This window comes from Labeo rohita, chromosome 18 (assembly GCF_022985175.1).
Source record: "Labeo rohita strain BAU-BD-2019 chromosome 18, IGBB_LRoh.1.0, whole genome shotgun sequence".
NCBI classification, from domain to species: Eukaryota; Metazoa; Chordata; class Actinopteri; order Cypriniformes; family Cyprinidae; genus Labeo; species Labeo rohita.
The window spans coordinates 20,465,342-20,487,330 of record NC_066886.1 but is presented as its reverse complement, the minus strand read 5'-3'; the positions used below and the strand labels follow the sequence as shown (position 1 = coordinate 20,487,330).

Below are 21,989 nucleotides of genomic sequence, written 5' to 3'. Positions count from 1 at the left end.
GTACTGTCCACCATTTTGCCTTTACTAGGTAAGACAGTTGACAGGTAATGTCTTAGTAGACATTTTTAGTGTTTTGGGCCTCTACTCAACATGAAAGCATAGAACTACTGAGCATATGGTATGTTTAGAAATATATTTTCACAAACAAAACATACGTTTTAGTTTAATTGGTATGTTTGCAACAATAATTGGTAACAATAATACTTGGGTAACACTGTTGACTGTCAATTAATCCACTCTTGACACAGGTTTGCTAGTTTAACCAATATTAGGGGATAGAGAGAGAACAACTTCTAGTGTTTCATCCATGTGCTTCTAGAGGAAATATTATCATACTGATCATATATCAAATGAAAATTATGAAGTTAATTTATATTTGAGGTCATTTTCATGCTTAAATTCAGAGTGGAATGATCAACTTTACAAAATCAGACAGCTGAATATCAGTGTTGTATGTGATATGAACATCATTTTTGAACAAAAGATAAGGCTTTTTCAACATAGTGGTCTGGTGTCTTTTGTCTGGTTTTGGTTCTGTGTTTCACTGTCAGTGTCAGGATCTAGACTGCCATGCTCTGTACACTCTATCATCTTGAGTGTTTCTGTTTCAGAACAAACACACAAGACAGAATAACACTTGGCAGACAAACATATTCATCACATGGTTTCAGCACATGGTTTCTGTTATGTGTGTTCACCAGTGTGCTTTACATAGATGGCTTTTGTTTGTTTTTGTGTGCCAAGTGCTATCAGTCAGTCTCTTGTCGATCTCTCATATTGGAACTCCACGGCTAGTTTCCTGACGAGTTTAGCTCTAACAAGCTACTGTGTTCAGACATACTTGCTAATTACAGACAAGTTTGTGTAATTTGGGTTGTAACTAAAGTCTGCTGTAAAATGGCCCTCCAGGACTGGAGTTGAAGAACACTGAACTACTTTTTGTAAAAGTAGCTTGTTTTCAACATTTTTATTAACATAAACTTGATTTCAATTAGATTATTTGAATATATTAATGATAGTTTAATTCAAATTTAAAATCAGTATATTCTGGTTCAATAACATCCTCTCTGTCAAAATCTTCAGACATGATTATGAAGACTGTTTAATGTAGGGTAGACCGGATACAGTTGATGCACTTTTGCTTTTTACGTTGCCACACCAAAACTAGGGACTGAAAAGAAGTGATTTTTCTTATGACATTTCCTTTACTTGTCTACTAAAATATTAATACTTTTTAACATCCATAAGTAAGTAATATTTGCCATAATTAGCTCTTAAACACAAGAAGCTTTTTGGTTCTCTTTCACCATCTCTGGCTGGTGGAATGATCTTCCCACCGCTATCCGGAACATAGACTCCCTAACAACTTTCAAGCGACTGCTGAAAACTCATCTCTTTCGATACTTGAATTAAAAAAATTTTTTGTTCTACTCTTTTCCTGTTCTTCCCTTTCTAGCTTGTACTAATCTGAACAATGCCTGTTATATGGTATTATGAGCACTTCCTAAGTCGTTTTACCTCTTTATTTAGGATAAATCACTTGATGTATTCCCCACTTGTAAGTCGCTTTGGATAAAAGCGTCTGCTAAATGAATAAATGTAAATGTAAATGTAAATGTTTTGTACCTGAGTACGGTTGAGACACCCATCTGTAATGCTGTAAAGCTGCCTTACTAATTAATTGCAAATGTAAAATACCTTTAAAAATGAATATTCAGCAGTTTTTGTTTCCATTCAGTATTTTATTTGATTATTTGTGTAGTTAAAAGTAGTTCATTTGTAAAACACTGTACAGTAATGGCAAGCAGCGATACAATATTTAATTTTAGTTGATCATTTTAATAGTAACAGTTGAAAAGTTGAGTAACAGTAAAAAACATTGAACAATTGCAAACAGCAATAATAAAACAGATTAATTGCAAACAATAACCTAATAAACATAATAACAATAAACATAATAAATAAAACATAATAACAATAGCCTAATAAACCATAAAAACAATACAAAGATCATTCTCAAAACAAAGTTATATTGTCTGAATGTGAATATACCTTACGTTGTGCAACTAAACCTACCTTAGAAAGAAACTATGCCGATCTCTTCGGTTTGGAAAAGCACATGTTCTTCAGATTTTCCACGACTGAAGAGGCCGCTAAGGAGCTATTGTCAGACCTTACATTATCTTGTGTGGCCAGAGTGTATAGATGGTTTCTGGATAACAAAGGCATTGATGCCATTAACTGGCCTTCACATTCCCCAGACCTGAATCCAGACCTCAAGCCACCAAATAGCACCACAGACTGTCCAAGAGCTCAGTGATGCCCTGATTCACATTTGGCAGGAGATCTCCAAGGACACTATTCATTATCTCATCAGGGGCATGCTGTTGGCTCTGCAGAGAGGTGCATTGGTTACACTTTATTTTGATAGTCTACTTCAGACATTCTATTAACTATAAGTAATTTTGCAACTACTTGTCAACTAACTCTCATTAATTTACAACTACATGTTTACTAACTCTCAGAACAGACTGTTAGGTTAGGTTTAGGGTTAGTAGAATAAGTTGACATATAACTGCAAAGTTTAGAAGAGTGTTAGAAGATATTAAGCAGACAGTTTACTAATACTCTAATGACTAGTTGACATGCAGTCGCAAAGTTACTTACTGTTAGTGGAATGTCTAAAGTGGACTATCAAAATAAAGTGTTACCGGTGCATTTTGATCCATGTGCTAAGTCGATATCTGCTTCCAGCCTGGCAGATAACCCTACTTGGTTATCTGTGCGTTACTTGGAAAAAATGTGTTAAAACGTTATCACATTATCAAATGTGATAAAACAGATGTTGCTTATTTGCTATTGACTTTCTTTTAAACTAAAAATAAGAGGGGTGAAAGTCAATTATCCCTTTTGAAACCAATGCCTTGCTAAAACCTGTTTCATCAAACTCTAACTATCAGCGAAGATTCAAGATGTTCTTTGCTGTAAAATACCACATCATAAGATATATGTGGATTGGATTGTCAATCATTCACAAGTGCTATTGGTGCTTGGGCCCTGATGATTGCCATTTACAACTGCCATTGTTGCCAAAAAGTGGTCAACAACATTTAAAGCTTTACATATCCTTGGTAAGTCTATGATTAAAGGATTTATTTCTGTAAATTACTGTTGTTATAAATAAATAAATAAATAAAATTTGTGATGGCAAGTGACGTGTGTGTATGTGAGATTTCAAAATGATACAAAACCATATTAGCACCATCAGTCTAACTAGAAATAAAAAATGATAGAGACATGATCAAATTTCTTTCATTTGTTGTGACAAGAAACTATTCCTTACCATACACACACCACAGAATCCAGAGCTACTTTTCTCTGTGCACAGATATGACACAACACACACGGGCAAATTGCATTTGTATACAATTTCCTGTGAAATCAAATGCAAGACTGACATCTAGAGGACATTCTGAGGAAAACCACTTTCAAATAGAAAACATGGAGAACTTTATACAATTTATAAATTATCCCAAATGCATTTTTGTCAGTTCAGCATCTCTAGATACACCCCTGCCCCCATCACCATTTAAGAACTAGTTCTATCCTAAACAACTCCCATAGCTGTCACTACTTAACATCAATTTAGAATATAGTGATGGGCTGATGACACACTGATTTCCAGGGATGCTCACTTAGCACCACCTGCTCTTTTAAAGCAACACCCCACACAACATTCATCATAAATTAAGCACACTGAGAAATAGAGAAATAGAGATGGGGATCGCTTTGAAGGTCTGCCTGTATCTGCTTTTTAACTTTATTTCAGCAGATTCAGAGCTCAGATCAGTAACCTGTCAGCTACAGGGACACTTCAGGTTAAATGGAATGTACCAGGATGGTGATGTTATATTTGGAGGCCTGTTTGAGGTTGATTTCCTCACAGTGTTCCCAGAGCTGAGCTTCAGAACAGAGCCGGAACCACCATACTGTGAGCAGTGAGTTTAGACTGGAAACGAATAGTTACACAAAGCTTAAACAAAAAGAGAACAGTTGGAGGAGAGAGACATTCTAAAACTATGGAAATATACTTGAAAAAAAAAAAAAAAAAAAAAAAAAAAAAATATATATATATATATATATATATATATATATATATTCCTTACAAAATATGTTCTTATATATGTTACACAAATGATGCTTTACTCCTTTGCTGATTGACATTTTCTCTTTTGTACTGCTTATATTATTCCAGAACAGTTAAATCAATATTTGTTTCACTTTTTCTTAGATTTGATATGGAAAGCTTTCAGCAGGCACAGACCATGGCTTTCGTAATAGATGAGATTAATAAGAATCCAAACCTACTGCCTAACATCACTCTTGGTTACCATCTTTATGACAATTGTGTGATGCTAGGAATGGCGTTCCGGGCTGCCATATCCTTGGCTAGTGGAACTGAGGAGTCCTTCCCTAACCTCAACTGCACTGGCCCACCACCAGTGATTGGAATTGTGGGGGATTCAAGTTCAACTGTTTCTATTGCAATTTCAAGTATTCTGGGGCTGTTTCGAGTACCTATAGTAAGAGAAAAAAGTTCTAAAAATGTTTTGTTATTGTTGTTGATCATCTCTCCATGTCTGTTTCATGCCTTCCCCTCTATCTCCATCTCCCCTAATTAGGTTAGTCACTACGCCACCTGCTCCTGTTTGAGTAACAGGAAAAAGTACCCCTCTTTCTTCAGAACGATCCCCAGTGATGCCTTCCAGGTGCGTGCTATGGTTCAGATCTTAAAATATTTTGGATGGACCTGGGTTGGTCTTATCTACAGCGATGATGACTACGGCATCAATGCTGCTCAATCCTTCCTGCAGGAAATGCAGCTGTTTGGAGGTTGTGTTGCTTTTTCTGAAATCCTGCCCAATGATAACAATCCCAAAGACATTCAGCATATAACAAGAGTGATTCAGGCCTCTACAGCTAGAGTGGTGGTTGTTTTTTCCACTCCTTCCTTTTTGATACCATTGATAGATGAAGTGGTGTTGCAGAACATGACAGGTAGGCAGTGGATTGCCAGTGAAGCTTGGGCCACATCTTTTGTACACCACACTCCACGTTTACTGCCCTTCATGAAGGGCACAATAGGCATCGCTATCAGGCGTGGAGAGATTCAGGGGCTTTATGATTTTCTACTTCGTCTCCGTCCTAACAATGATCCAAAAAATAATATGCTGAGGTTGTTTTGGGAGAAAATGTTCAGGTGCCGTTTCGAAGCTGGGGGTCGGGAGACAGGTGGAGAGCAAGTGAAAAAGGTGTGTACAGGACAGGAGGATCTGAGCACCACAAACACGCCATACACTGATGTTTCAGAGCTGAGAGCCTCTTATAATGTCTATAAGGCAGTTTATGCCCTGGCACATGCACTTCATGACCTGATGCAGTGTGAGGAGGGAAGAGGGCCATTCAGTGGGAATAGCTGTGCCGACATGACAAACCTGAAACCTTGGCAGGTAAGACCGACAGGTATAGTTAGATTCTCTCCAGGCTTATAAAAGAGCTGAGGTGGAAGTCCAAATTTCATGTAACATCTGTCCTTTCTACAAACTGTACAGCTGGTTCACTACCTACAGAATGTGAACTTCACCACAGGCTTTGGGGATCATGTGTCATTTGATGAGAATGGAGATGCTCTGGCGATCTATGATGTGCAGAACTGGCAACCGAGCTCTGATGGATCAATAAGAGCCCAAACAGTTGGTGTAGTAAATGAAGAGGAGACAACAGGGATGGTGCTTACACTGAATGATGATGCATTATATTGGAACTTTGAGCCTAAAAAAGTAACTAGCATTGCTTGTTAAATGTCATTGTTTTTGGAGATACAGTCTAAAAATAATCAATAGCTATGAAAAGACAATTAAGAATAAAGTAATGGAAAGGCCAAGCTTGTCATTATGTAAAAAAAAAAAAAATGATAGACAAACACATGACTAATAACAGATGATGTCTCTATCAGCCCCCAAGGTCTGTGTGCAGTGAAAGCTGTCCCATGGGCACAAGGCGAGCCACAAGGAAAGGCTTTCCTGTCTGCTGTTTTGACTGCCTGCCATGTGGAGATGGAGAAATTTCTAATACAACAGGTGAGGAGATTATTTTTAGCCTAATTAGTAAAGAATTTGAAAGTGATATCCTCTTAAAATTCTCACCTCCTTGTCTTTTTCTTACTCATAGATGCTATAAAGTGCATAGTGTGTCCAGATGAGTTCTGGTCGAATTCATATAAAGATCAGTGTGTCCCCAAAGAAGTAGAGTTTCTGTCCTATGAAGATCCTCTGGGCATATCTCTGACCACTGCTTCCCTACTAGGTGCCTGCTTTTGTGCTCTTGTGATGATCATCTTCGCTCTTCACCGTAATACTCCCATAGTACGTGCCAACAATTCAGAGCTCAGTTTCCTACTGTTGCTGTCACTCAAACTGTGTTTCCTTTGTGTCCTGCTTTTCATTGGCCGGCCACAATTGTGGACGTGTCAGTTAAGGCATGCTGTGTTTGGCATAAGCTTTGTCCTGTGCATCTCCAGCATCCTGGTCAAGACTATGGTGGTAATAGCTGTGTTCAAGTCATCTCGACCAGAGGGCAAAGGTGCTATGAAATGGTTTGGAGCAGCTCAACAAAGATGCACAGTTCTAGTCCTAACAGCCATCCAGGTTGTAATATGTGCAGTCTGGTTATCGACTGCCTCTCCAACACCCCATAAAAACAACCAGTATATCCGCTCTAAAATAGTATATGAATGTGCTATAGGCTCAGTGGCTGGTTTTTCTATGCTGCTGGCATACATTGGACTGTTGGCAGCAGTAAGCTTCCTGTTAGCCTTCCTGGCGAGAAACCTTCCAGATAATTTTAATGAAGCAAAGTTCATCACTTTTAGCATGTTGATTTTCTGTGCTGTGTGGATTGCATTTGTTCCAGCATATGTGAGCTCACCAGGGAAATATGCAGTAGCTGTAGAGATATTTGCTATTTTAGCTTCTAGTTTTGGATTACTGGTGGCCATATTTGCCCCTAAATGCTACATTATCCTCTTACATCCAGAGAGGAACACTAAAAAAGCCATCATGGGAAGAGAAACGCAAAAGAAATAGTTTTACATTACTGTGGTGTAAAACTGTAAACTCTGATTTGACTCTGATTTATGATTTTGGGTTTCACCTCTGTAAACAAATTAGCAAAATCTGTACAATTCTTTTTTTGTTTTCTTTCATTTATTATTAACATTAGGAGTGTATTAGGGGTATTTTATTTTATTTTATTTCATTTATTTTAGTATGCATATGAGCTAAATTAATTCAGCATTGTTTTAACTACACTTTGAGTTTTATATCTATTGTAATACATTTAACATCCAGTATCAATATTCCAATGTTTTGTTTTGTTTTTTCAGTTGATGCATGAGTAAATAAAGCTTTGTTTTGTTTTTGTTTATTTTTTATTATTTATTTGTTTATTTATTTATTTATTTTATAAAAAGGAAAGACTCAAATTTTCAAATTCTATCAGTTTTATTTTGAAATCTACACAATAAATGCCTTTTAATGCACTTTAATGTGGCATGAGAGATCACTGCAGCAGTGACAGCAGAGCACATGTGAACACTTTAATGAAGCCCTATTAAAAACTGCCGCCCTAAGGTGGTCAAACTGTGCATGTTGACATGGTCCAATTTCACACGTTCCATTTAAAAACAACGGGAAGGGCATGGGGAGGTGAATGATGCAGTATAACACTAATAGGGGTAATTTATAATTGATTACATAAATAATAAAGATTTAATTTTGCTGTAATACATAATACATGGAACAGTTTTGATGCTACATTGATTGTTTCTAAGGGTTGTTACTGGGAGTGTTGCGCAGTAATGCAAAGAACTTGCTGGGTGAAGCTGTCATAGCCTTTAAAACACTGAATAAAAGCCTGAATAAAACACAGCTGCTGACCAATGAAAATAACCATTTTATAATAAGTTAATAATTAACACATTTACATATTCATGGTTCAAAAATAATCTTAAAGTAATCAAAAAGTAGTCCAATTTTATTACCTATAATATGTAATGTAATGGATTGCATTACTAACTAAATTTTTTCCTATATAATTTGGAATCAGTAACAGTGTATGAGTTTTAATGTATTTTTAGGAACATGAAGAATCATTTGATTCAAACATTTCATATTTCTTGTATTTTGATAAGGAATCAAAAGGTCAACAATATATTTTGGGGCAATACCATGCAATGCTTTAAAAATCATCAACAGGATCTTAAACTAAATTCTAGAACACAAATCCGAGGCAACCAAAGGCAAACCGAAAATTATCTATCCTGTAAAGGGCTCATCATATGCCCATATTCCACAAGTTGATATGATTCGTTAGAGTCTTAAGGAGAAGACTAAAACATACTTTGGTTAAAATCTAAGTGGTAGTGTAAAAAAACACCCTTTTTACCGAGCCGTTTTGTTGTATTTGCCTTTAAATGCTAATGAGCTCTGCTCACCCCGCCCCTCTCTTCTGGGGGCTGATGAGCCCTCTGCTTACTTTAGCCGCGATGGCGATCGGACAATTCACAGCTCACTCAGCTCAGTCAGTGTGGCTCTAAGGTAAGATGGCCGTGTCAATCCACTATCGTGGAAGCGGCCTTGGTCGACTTGACGTCACATAGACAAGATGCCTGAGAATGGCCTGATTTGAATAAGGGGATATTACTTATAAAGATTTAAAAAATACCACTGGGTGGATTTTTATCATTACAAAATGATCTCGTGGTCATGTCATTTTATCATTTCCTAGCAGTTAATATAAAATTTCTGCTAATAAATATCTCATGGTCACTTCCTGTTCACCATTGCATTCATGTGTGTTGCTATACCAGGGGGAAAGGGGGATAGAGTGCATAGGGCCCAGATTTTGAGTGGGGCCCAGAATGATGTCCACTGGGGGGCCCGAAAACCCCACCACCACCACCACCTTACCTGACTAAAAAACAGTTTCCCTGCTTTAATGACTTACAACCACCAACCAGACAAAACATTATTGCTTTTGATACTACCTAGTAGACTTCATAAAAATATGCATAGTTTGATACAGAGCATTTTTCTGTGTATTACCATTTGATAGTATCCCTTTCCCCTGGTACTGCCACAGGCTTCTGTTTTAATTTCTCAGCAGATGTCCAATGCATGCCTGACATCTAGAGGACATTCTGAGTAAAATTACTGTCCCATAATCTCTAAATAAACTCACTGGAAAAATGTTTATTATTTCTCTCCTGTTTTTCTTCCCCAGTTAAGGACTGATTTAGTAAAATAACATACACATCAGTACTACCCTGGCAGCAAAGTAAACACAAAAACAAATCCCAAAGTTGCAATTTTTATTTACAAAAATATATAATAAAGAGATTGGAAGGTGACATTCAGGTATGTCAATTTGGCACCACCCACTATTTTGAAATAACACCCCACATAATCTTCATTATAAATTAGTGAGCTGAGAAGGTGGGTGGCTCAGAAAAAGCAAGACATGTGGATCACTCAGTATATTTCTCTATACCTGTCCTTTAACTATATTTTTGCATCTTCAGTCCTCAGATCAGACACATGTCAGCTCCAGGGGCGCTTTCGGTTGAACGGCATGTACCAGGATGGAGATGTTATACTCGGAGGCCTGTTTCAGGTTCATTTCTTCACAGTTTTCCCAGATCTGAGCTTCAAAACAGAACCAGAACCACCATACTGCGAAAAGTGAGTCTGGTCCCAGAAATATGGATATTCTTCTTGCCCTTTTTTACTTGTTAATTTGCTCAAATGCTGCCTTGACAAAACCATTGTTAATGTCAGCCTTTTTTTTTTTAGATTTGATATGGAAAGCTTCCAGCAGGCACAGACTATGGCTTTCGCAATAGATGAGATCAATAAGAACTCAAACTTACTGCCTAACATCACTCTTGGTTACCATCTTTATGACAACTGTGTGAGACTAGGAATGGCATTCCGGGCCGCAATATCTCTAGTCAGTGGAACTGAGAAGTCCTTCTCCAACCTTAACTGCACTGGCCCTCCGCCAGTGGTTGGTATTGTGGGGGATCCAAGTTCAACTCCTTCCATTGCGATTTCCAGTGTTCTAGGACTATTTCGAGTACCTATAGTAAGATGGGATGAAAAAAGTACAAATACACTGTATGCATATTTTTGCACTTTTCAGTTAAATGTTGTGTCCTTTTTAACCATATGTATCCTTGATCTGTTTCTTCCAGAACTTCCTTTATCATCTGCTCATGCACAAAAAAAAGACAAAACCACTGATCATTTAAACTGATCATCACTCTTTTTTTTTTTTTTTCTGTCTCATGTCTTTCTCTCTCTATTTATCTTATTAGGTTAGTTACTACGCCACGTGCTCCTGTTTGAGTGACAGGAAAAAGTACCCCTCTTTCTTCAGAACAATCCCCAGTGATGCCTTTCAGGTGCGGGCTATGGTTCAGATCTTGAGGCATTTTGGATGGACCTGGGTTGGTCTCATCTACAGTGATGATGATTATGGCGTCTATGCAGCTCAGTCCTTCCTGCAGGAAATGCAGCTGTTTGGACATTGTGTTGCTTTTTCCGAAATCCTGCCCCATGATAACAACCTAAGAGATATTCAGCATATAATGGAAGTGATTCAGGCCTCTACAGCTAGAGTGGTGGTTGTTTTTTCCACTTCATCCTTTTTGTTACCTTTGATGGATGAGGTGGTGTCGCAGAACATGACAGGCAGACAGTGGATTGCGAGTGAAGCATGGGCCACCTCACCTGTATACCACACTCCACGTTTACTGCCCTTCCTGGGGGGCACACTAGGCATTGCCGTTAGACGTGGAGAGATCCAGGGACTAAGTGACTTTTTGCTACGTATTCGTCCCAGCAATGAACCAAAAAATAATATGCTGAGGATCTTCTGGGAGAACATGTTTAGGTGTAGTTATGAAACTGGGGGTACAGTGAAAGATGGAGAGCAAGTGAAAAAGATGTGTACAGGTCAGGAGGATCTGAGCACCACAAATACACCATACACTGATGTTTCCGGGTTGAGAGCAGCTTATAATGTCTACAAGGCAGTTTATGCCCTGGCGTATGCACTTCATGACCTGATGCAGTGTGAGAAGGGGAGAGGACCATTCAGTGGGAATGGCTGTGCCGACATAACCAACCTGAAACCCTGGCAGGTAAGACCCACAGGTATAGTGAATATTTTTTTCAGGCATGTAGACCAGCTGTATGTGGAAAACAAAATATTTGCTTTATATTAATTCAAATTTCAGATAAACAGATAACACCTGTCTTGTCTACAAACTGTACAGCTGGTTCAATACCTACAGAAAGTAAACTTCACCACAAGCTTTGGGGATCATGTGTCATTTGATAAGAATGGAGATGCTCTGGCCATCTATGATGTGCTGAACTGGCAGCCAAGCTCAGATGGATCAATAAGGATCTACACAGTTGGTGTAGTAAATGAAGCTGCAACAACAGGAATGGTGCTCACACTGGATGAGGAGGCAATATACTGGAACTTTAAGACCAAAAAAGTAACCAACATTGCTTGTTAATGTCATCCTTTTTGCAGATATAAATAATAAATAATATAATTTTCAATAAATAATATTCAACAATATGATAATACAAACAAATGAGAATAAATAATAGAGGCCAAAATATTTTAATTTTGTAAAAGAGATGAGTAACACATAGCTGATAACAGATGATATCTCTTTCAGCCCCCAAGGTCTGTGTGCAGTGAGAGCTGCCCCCCAGGAACCAGACGAGCCACACGCAAGGGCCTTCCTGTCTGCTGTTTTGACTGCCTGCAATGCAGAGATGGAGAGATTTCAAACACGACAGGTGCATATTTCACTAAGGAGATTATTGTTTGAAAATTTAAAAGTAACTCAGTTGCCTCTTATTTTTTTACCTTCTCTCTCTCACTTAATCACAGATGCTATTGAGTGCATAATGTGTCCAGATGATTTCTGGTCCAATGCAGATAAGAATCAATGTGTCCCAAAAGAAGTAGAGTTTCTGTCCTATGAGGATCCTCTGGGTATCTCTTTGACCACTGCATCTCTGCTTGGCACTTGCATATGTGGTCTTGTCATGATTGTCTTCGCTCTCCACCGTAACAGTCCCATAGTACGTGCAAACAATTCAGAGCTCAGCTTCCTGCTATTGGTGTCACTCAAACTGTGTTTTCTGTGTGTGCTGCTTTTCATTGGCCAGCCACAATTGTGGACGTGTCAGTTAAGACATGCTGTGTTCGGCATAAGCTTTGTCCTGTGCATCTCCAGCATCCTGGTCAAAACTATGGTGGTAATAGCTGTGTTCAAGTCATCTCGACCAGAGGGCAAAGGAGCAATGAAATGGTTTGGAGCAGTGCAACAAAGATGCACAGTTCTGGTCCTGACAGCCCTTCAGGTTGTGATATGTGCAGTCTGGCTATCAACTGCCTCACCGACACCCCATAAAAACATTCAGTATATCCGCTCTAAAATAGTATATGAATGTGCTATAGGCTCGGTGGCTGGTTTTTCTATGCTGCTGGGATACATTGGACTGTTAGCAGCAATAAGCTTCCTGTTAGCCTTCCTAGCGAGAAACCTTCCAGATAATTTTAATGAAGCAAAGTTCATCACTTTCAGCATGTTGATCTTCTGTGCTGTGTGGATTGCATTTGTTCCAGCATATGTGAGCTCACCAGGGAAATATGCAGTTGCTGTGGAGATATTTGCCATTTTGGCTTCTAGTTTTGGATTACTGGTAGCCATATTTGCCCCTAAGTGCTACATCATCCTTTTACATCCAGAGAGAAACACTAAAAATGCCGTCATGGGAAGAGAAACACAAAAGAAATAGTTTAACATCCTGCTTGGATATCTCTGGTGTATGAACCTTTAAATCAATCAATGCCTTGCTTGTAGACACAAGTATAACTGATCCTAGTGTATGTAATTAAAACACATGACTTACAATACATACAGATGGCTCAATGTCTGTTTTGCATACTGTATTGAAACATGATAAACTTACTAAAATAACAGTAAATTGTAATAAAATAAAAAAAAATAAATAAATGCTTTTTATTTGTCTCTCATGGTGTGTGCATATAGGCGAACTATGCTGGTGCCTAGGGTTGCAAAAAGGAAAGATATTATTTTATTAGTCATTAATTTGGAATGTTTGCATTCATATCAACAGGATATCATTTACCATTAGCTAAATTTAAATTAACTTTCCTTCAAATACCTAAATCCAATCAAAAAACCCTGTTGAATGACTTAAAGGGGACATCGGATACCCATTTTCCACAAGTTGGTGTGATTCTTTAAGGTCTTCATGAAACGTCTGTAATATACTTTGGTTAAAATTTCTCAATGGTCATATAAAACAACACTATTTTAAATAGTCAAAAACAGCTCTGTTCACAGCGGCCCATTTCAGTACATGCCTCTTTAAATGCTAATGAGCTATGCTCACCCCGCCCCTTTCTTCCATGGAAGAGGAAAAGCGATTTGCAAAACCTGCCTTGAATTGCCTCTTAATCAGGAAGCAGTCTGTAGTAAAATGATTTGCACAGACATAAACCAATTTAGTAGTGATGGGTTGTTCTTGAACGATTCGTTCATTTTGAATGACTTTTTAATGTGACTCGAACGAGTCGTCTCGGGGAGTGATTCGTTCTATTGCGCATGCGCAACATCCTATTAGGTTCTGTACTGGAATTACTTCACCTGTTTCGAGTCTTCAGGTTTTTCAAGTCATTTGTTCATCTTATGGGGCTTTCATGTGATAAACGAACGACTCGAACACGAAGACTCGAGAGATGAACTAATCAAATCTTTTTCCGGCTCAGACTGCATTGGTTAAGCTTATGGGGCTGTCACGTGATGAATGAACGACTCAAACCCAAAACCCCTTGTCAGATAAGAGGTGAGGTGAGTTAATCATAGACTAAAGACCCAGGTAAACAATGAATTAATCTTTTCTGTTTGTTATAGCATTATAGTTTTGTCTTGTTTGTAGTGTAGTCAACGTTTGTGTAAGCAGTAGATGTGTTAGGGACGTAATATGTAACATTTTAATTATGTTTTGCTAAAATGAACAAAATGACTCGAAAAATGATTTGTTCATTTTGCTGAACGAGACTCAAAGGTCCGAATCAGTAAAATGATTTGAACTTCCCATCACTACAATTTAGGTGTATTCAGTGGAGCATTAACATCAAAAAAACTCCTGTATTACTTACAAGATATTGTTGTCACTACAGCTGCTTGAGTGCAGAGAAAATGGCGGACAGCATACAACCGGCTGAGGGCCAAAATATGCTAATCCACCTTATTTTTCCCAATAAGAGCGGGTGCATCCATCTATAAATTTAATGAGTCTGGCTTCCAAGTCTCATCCGAGTCCAGCTATTTTTAGCTGTACAAAACAGCTTGTTTTGCTGCTTGATATTTCACATTGTTGTGTCTTGCCATATTATTTTAATGCATTTTCTTAATTATAAAGACACTGGTTTGTAGTGCAAACAGTTTTATTGTTTACTGCATGTTGTTATTCTCATTATTTCCCTGTAGCAGCTAATAAACAGGAAGTCTTGCCCATAGGCTTACTTCCACATTGAAGAATAAGGGGGATACAGGACCGTTTATATGCAAACACTATGTTAAAGTGAATTTTATATCTCAGGTGGGGGTTTCATATCATTATCTCCATTGACCTCCTATGATGTTCAAACCCAGATAGGGAGACATTAATAAAATTTTCAGTTTTCATCATTTTGGTTGAGACTGACATTTCAATATTTAAAGCTGATAGCTCCCATGGGTGGAGACAGGGATATTAAACTAACATTGATTTGTTGTTGACAACCACAAAATTATGAAAGTGTATCTCTGCATAATCACCTGACCTGGGATCTGATGCTATCCTGTGCCTTATTTCTTGTTTCCAGATTACTGCTTTACCATTTTAAGATTGTACTTGTATTCATTTTTACATTTCAAAAAGCTTCAGTTTTTACAGCGGTTTGTCGATTTTATCCCACTCTACATTTTATTTTGAAATAGAAGATGTGTGAAGAAAACAATGCTACATTTTAGGACATATTCATAGCAGGTTTTCTTGTATTATCATTGTAAGTGTGTAATCACTTTTGTCAGTTCTGAAAATTTACTTGGACAAAATCTTGAGGACTGATTTGAGAAGCATTTGCACTAAATGAATAACAGAAACAAACATGGCTCTGATTCAGAACAGCTTTATTATAGGAAAACAGAATCACAAGAAAGTTTCTCACATGTATAATTATGCTTTTCCCATAAGAAACTTTTTAGTGTTGTTTTCTGGCTTGAGTAAAATAATGTAACATTTTGGGACGAAGATACAAAACAAAAGTCCAAAACTAGAAGCCAATATGGCAAAAATTTCCACAGCTACGCTGTACTTCCCTGGCGAGCTGACATATGCTGGAACAAATGCAATCCACACAGCACAGAAGATCAGCATGCTGAAAGTGATAAATTTTGCCTCATTAAAATTATCTGGAAGTTTACGAGCAAAGAAGGCCAGCAGGAAGCAGACAGCAGCCAGAAAGCCAACGTAGCCCAGTACACACGAAAATCCCACAACTGACCCAACTGTGCACTCAAGGATGACCTTTGACCCATGTATTCCAAAGTTACGGCGAGGTGAAGGCGGACTGACATGGAGCCAAATGGCACAGATAACCACCTGAACACTGGTGAAGACCAAAACACTTCCTCTCTGCTGGCCCGGTCCAAACCATTTAATAAGAGCTGAGGATCCAGGTCTAGTGGAGTGGAATGCAACTAGAACCACAATTGTTTTAACCAGAATACAGGATATGCACAGGACAAAACTTATCCCAAATGCAGCCTGTTGAAACCTACATGACCAGAGCGATGGCTGGCCTACAAACACCAGCGAGCACAAAAAGCAGAGTTTGAGAGACAGCAGGAGCAGGAAGCTAAGCTCTGAGTTGTTGGCCTTAACTATCGGAGTGCTCTTATGGTACAAGAAAATCACAGCAACTGTAGCTGTTATGATAGTACCCGAAACAGCAATACTTATCAGCGTGATGCCCATCGTTTCTCTAACGGAGAGAAACTCAGTCTCACGGGGCACACATTCATTTCTGAAACTATTAGACCAGAACTCTTGGGGACAGCGATAGCATTTTATTGAGCCTAGGGAAAAACAAAAAGAGCAACATCAAAGCTTTATGGCATTTAGTGACTTAAGAAATTAGTGTTAGAGAATGTGTTAATGACCTGTACTGTTACTGATTTCCCCCTCCGTACAGGGCAGGCAGTCAAAACAGCACACTGGCAGACCCTTCTTAATGGCTTTACGTGTCCCAGGGGGACACTCGGAAGTGCACACGGACACAGGAATCTGGGAACACATATTACACAGTATATTACACATTTTATTGCATAATCATTTAGATTTATATTAGAAGTCCATCTCACCTTCCCAAGGTCTCCAGGCCATGAAATAGCTGACTCATTAATAATGAGCTGGTTCCCATTTACTCGTCCGATGGAAACATACTGGAGAGAACCATCAGGAGTTCTCTGCCAATTTACCAGGTTATAGACAGGTGGGATGCTGCCATTCTGGAAATAAAACTTCTCTCCTATCTGAGTGGTGAAACGAACTTGTCCAATGTGCTGTAAAAGCTGAACATGTCAGGAAAAGACAGAATATTCGGTAACACTTTACAATACGGTTCATTAGTTAGCATCAGTTAACTACGTTAGAACTAAGAATGAACAATACTTCTACATCTATTACTAATCTTAGTTATTGTTAATTTCAGCATTTACTAATGCATTAGTAAAATCACATTAGTTAATGTACTGTGAACTAACATGAGCAAACAATGAACAACTGTATTTTTTATTAACTAACATTAACAAAGATTAATAAATAGTGTAATAAATGTATTGTTCATTGTTCATTCATGTTAACAAACATTAAACATTATATATGTTGTTTATAAAAGTGATTAAATGTGAGTAAATATGACTTGCTTAAAAAAAGCCGCACATAAAACTAACATTCAAATTATGTTCATTTGATTAAGTGCATTCAGTACACTTTATTTTAAGGTGTCCTTGTTAGAGTGTAACCATACATTTAAGTATTGTGTAATATTAATTAACTACTTACTATATGGATAAGATTAGGGTTTCGCTTAGGGTTACTTGCATGTAATTGTACATAATTTATTGTTATTATAATAGGAAGTATATGTAACATTTAACAAGGATACCTTATTTATACAAAAAAAATAATAATACATTAAACATTATATTTCATGTAAAAATACTTATTATGAAATATCTTATTTGAAAAGTGTGCTTTCTTTAAAATAAATGCTGGTTGGGTTGTTGTGTATTTTTTTATCCGATACAATAAAATTCATACATTTTTAAATATGCCTTTTTTTGGACCGCTAAATAACTAAATATATATACAGTTGAGGTCAAAAGTTTACATACACCTTGCAAAATCTACAAGAGGGATCATACAAAATGCATGCTATTTTTTTTTTATTTACTGCTGACCTGAGTCAGATATTTCACATAAAAGACATTTACATATAGTCCACAAGAAAAAATAATAGTTGAATTTGTAAAAATGGCCCTGTTTAAAAGTTTACATGCACTTGATTCTTAATACTGTGTTGTTACCTGAATGATCCACAGCTGGATTTTTTTTTTTTTTTCTTTAGTGATAGTTGTTCATGAGTCCCTTGTTTGTCCTGAACAGTTAAACTGCCTGCTGCTCTTCAGAAAAATCCTTCAGGTCCCACAAAATCTTTGGTATATAAGCATTTTTGCACAATGACTGTACGATTTTAAGATGCATTAAGAGCCAGGGGTGTAAACTTTTGAACAGACTGAAGATGTGTACATTTTTCTTGTTTTGCCAAAATATTGTTTTTCTTTTTTTTTTTCATTTAGGACTGTCCTTCAGAAGCCACAGAAAATACTTGCATGTTTCCCAGCAGACCAAATCAGTTAAATTTACCCTGATCCTCAAATTCAAAAAGTTTTCACCCCCCCGGCTCTTAGTACATCGTATTTCCTTCTGAAGCATCACTGAGCATTTGAACCTTCTGTGATAGCTGTCCCTCAGTTGTCCTTAGTGTGAAAAGATGGATCTCAAAATCATACAGTCATTGTTGGAAAGGGTTCAAATACATAAAAGATGCTGGAAAACCAAAGAATTTGTAAGAACTGAAGGAATAAAAAAATAAACAGCTGTGGATCATTCAGGTTACAGTGTATGTAAACTTTTAAACAGGGTCATTTTTATAAATTCTCTTGTGGACTATATTTTCTCTTGTGGACTATATGTAAATGTCTTTTATGTGAAATATCTTATTCATGTCAGTACTACATAAAAAAATTAACATCCATTTTGTATGATCCCACTTATTTTGGTAAAAGAATTAACATTTTGCAGAATCTGCGAGATGTATGTAAACTTTTGACTTCAGCTGTATATATATGTGACATGAGATGCATACCTGTGCTGGAGTGATGTTGTCTGGAGAGGAGCACTTTGGTTTTATTGTAGGATCCGAGTTATTTTGCGGGGTGCATGCCAGCAAAGAATGAAGTGCATGAGCCACAGCATATACAGCTAAATAAATATTATATGCCACTGTCAGGTAAGAAGTATCAGTAAATCGACTCTGAACACCCTCCAGACTCTCCCTGCCACTGCATGGAGGAAGAGCTTTCTGAAAGGCCATGGAAGAGCTTTTCGTAAGGCTACAGCCAAATGTTTTTTCCCAGAAGGTCCTCAAAAATTCATCATCGGGGTAACGGGCAGGATGTAGCTGCCGGAGATGCGCATTAAAACCAGGTATGGCCGCGCTTCTTAAAGCTACACCGACTATTCCCTTAGCGATGGTGTAGAGCTGGGGATTGGCCAAGAGATAGGTGCTAGTGCTCCAGCTCTCACTGGCCAGGAACAGCCTGTCAGTCACATTCCTACGGACCAATTCCAAAAGAAACACCTCTACATCCACATACCAGGCAAACACCAGGATCACACGGGCAGAAGAGGCTTGAACTGTTGTGGCGGCACGGGCCACATCCTTTGCTAATTGCTCCCTGTAGAGTGTGTGAAAAAAAGCCAAGCAGATTTCCGTGCCTTTGATTTCCTCCTCAAACACCTGCACAGCCCCGCGTCCATAGTCGTTATCGGCAACCACGGCTCCAATCCAGGTCCAGCCGAAGTGTTTGGCCATCTGTGCCATGGTGCGCGCCTGATAGGCATCACTGGGGATAGTGCGGAAAAAATTAGGGTATATTTGCCTGTTACTTAGACACGGGCAGCTGGCCAGGTAGCTGATCTGAAAGCATATTTCAAACAATATTTGACAGAGCATGCAATTAAATGTCTTATTACATATTTACTAATGGACAAACATCAATTCTATCAAAATTTTGGGTGGGCAATATAATCTCACCACTGCGATCTGCAGGGGACGTAGGGTCCTGGAAAGAAGAATGCTTTGAGTAGAAGAAGAATCTCCAATGAGGACCTTGGCGGGTCTAGTGATGCCACAAGTTTTGTTTCCTCTACTGATCATTGACATAGCTGCCATAAGACTGTGGGGGTAACGGGAACAGCTATCCATTATGTTATAACCCAGTCTGACCCCTGGCAACAGAGAGGGGTTCCGGTTAATTTCTTCAACTGCAAACACGACCGCTTGAGTCCAGCGCACAGAATGTTCCTGAAAACTGAAAGCAGACAAACTATTTTCAATATAATTTATATTATTATTATTATATTTTTGCTGTCTGGGGTGCCACAAAGCAAAAGTTGGAGCAAACCTTTTTATATAATAATAATAACAATAACAATAACAACAACAACAACAATAATAATAATAACAAACTAACAAACAAATAATAGCAAATATTAATGGAATAATGCAAACACAAGAAATGCATACAAAATAATAAACCATATAATCAGAAAGAAGTGTGCATGTGTGTTCTTTCTAATTATATAAACTACCATTCAAAAGTATTTGAACAGTAAGATTTTTTTTTTTTTTTTTTTATGTTTTTCTCTTCTGCTTACCAAGCCTGCATTTATTTGATGCAAAGTACAGCAAAACAGTAACATTTTAAAATGTTTCAAAATAAGTATAGTGTATAATGTTGCAAAAACTTTTTTATTATTTTAGATAAATGCTGATCTTTGGATCATGCTATTTATCAGAGAATCCTGAAAAAAATCAAAACTGCTTTGAACAGTGATAAAAAATAAAAATAAATGTTTCTTGGACAGCAAATCAGCATATTTAAATGATTTCTGAAGGATCATGTGACACTGAAGACCAGAGTAATGCTGCTGAAAATTTAGCTTTGATCACAGGAATAAATTACATTTTAAAATATATTCAAATAGAAAACAGTTATTTAAAATAGTAAATAGTTCAAAATAGTACTGTTTTTATACTTTGCTGTACTTTGGATCAAATAAATGCATGCTTGGTGAGCGGAAGATATATATATATATATATTTTTTTAAAAAAAAAAAAAAAAAAAAAAAAAAAAAAAAAACATTAAAAATCTCACAGTTCAAGAACTTTTGACTGGTAGTGTATATATAGCCCTATATACAGTATATTAGAAATATTCTGCAGACACAGCATAAATAGGTTAACAATAAGTTAACAACATCTCTATGCTCACTTCTATTTCACATCATTATGTTCTATGTAAAAAAAAACAAAAAAAAAACACTGAAATATAATGTTATAAAAACAATGTCTGCAGACAATTAATTTAAGATCAAGATATTTTAAAATGATGTTAACTTGATAAAGTACATGGGTAACACTTTACAAATGACCTTCCTTAGTTAATGCATTGACTATTAATAATTAACATTGAGCGATACATTGGTTACAGTATTTATGAATCTTTGTTAATGTTTTTTGATAAAAATACACCATCATTGTTAGGTTTTTTATGTTTATCAAATGTCATCTTAATAATAGTAATAATTTTATGATTAAAAAAAACAATAAAAACTTGTATAAAACAAATCTGTAAACACATACTTTGTACATTGTGTTTAAATATGTTTGTACATGTACATTTGTACATATACATAAAGGCACCTTTACACAGAACATTCATTAACAATCCTGTTAACCTTGAATATAAGCTACTGTTATACATCACCCAAATGAAAATAAAATTTTCTTTGTATTGAAAATCCTACACCTGCAGGGGAAAAAAAGTTGCGGTAACAGTTTACAATGAGGTGTCATTTGTTAACATTAGTCAATGAACAAACAATGATAAATACATTTATTCATCTTTGTTAATGTAAATGCAAATGCCGAAATTAACATTAACTAAGATGAATAAATGCTGTAGAAGTATTGTTTATTGTTAGTTCATGTTAACTAATGTTAACTAATAAACCTTATTGTAAAGTGTTACCCAATTTGCTATACATTTCTAAAATATTATTCTGCCAAACGCATCAATACACAGACTCCATGTACTAGACAGGTGTAGAGAAAGCTAGGAAAGGGAATAAAAAAGGTTATATCGCTTACCCTAAGCATGGCGCTAAATTAGCTTTTCTGGTGAAGCTCAGGTCAGGGGTCGCAGCCATGTTATGTACATTAACGAGAGCACCGATAATCACATCACCATCCTGGTAGAAACCATCACTGTATAAGTTCTGTGGAGCATCCAAGTTCACACACTTTTCCTCCAGAGTCTCTTCTTCCACAGAAAAACCCATCCCAGACCCACATACTGCACACAGTAGAAGCACCAGCACAGAAAGTGGGAGCAACAATAGGACTTGTACAGACAT

General features: G+C 37.2%; 3 protein-coding genes across 3 annotated transcripts; 2 read left to right on the top strand and 1 right to left on the bottom strand.

Moving 5' to 3' along the window:
- Window positions 1-3,777: 3,777 nt before the first annotated feature.
- Window positions 3,778-7,145, top strand: LOC127180947 (extracellular calcium-sensing receptor-like). Its single transcript, XM_051135354.1, has 6 exons — window positions 3,778-3,998; window positions 4,292-4,583; window positions 4,683-5,510; window positions 5,613-5,840; window positions 6,017-6,140; window positions 6,232-7,145. The coding sequence occupies exons 1-6, from the start codon at window positions 3,778-3,780 to the stop codon at window positions 7,143-7,145; spliced, it is 2,607 nt and encodes an 868-aa protein (XP_050991311.1).
- A 2,434-nt stretch (window positions 7,146-9,579) lies between these two features.
- On the top strand, window positions 9,580-12,947 carry LOC127180968 (extracellular calcium-sensing receptor-like). The gene is made up of 6 exons (XM_051135391.1): window positions 9,580-9,800; window positions 9,912-10,203; window positions 10,436-11,263; window positions 11,399-11,626; window positions 11,816-11,939; window positions 12,034-12,947. Exons 1-6 carry the CDS (start codon window positions 9,580-9,582, stop codon window positions 12,945-12,947), a joined length of 2,607 nt encoding a protein of 868 aa, XP_050991348.1.
- A 2,451-nt stretch (window positions 12,948-15,398) lies between these two features.
- On the bottom strand, window positions 15,399-21,989 carry LOC127181101 (extracellular calcium-sensing receptor). The gene is made up of 6 exons (XM_051135636.1): window positions 21,724-21,989; window positions 19,606-19,882; window positions 18,655-19,488; window positions 16,586-16,795; window positions 16,385-16,508; window positions 15,399-16,300 (listed from the first exon to the last, which is right to left on the bottom strand). Exons 1-6 carry the CDS (start codon window positions 21,987-21,989, stop codon window positions 15,399-15,401), a joined length of 2,613 nt encoding a protein of 870 aa, XP_050991593.1.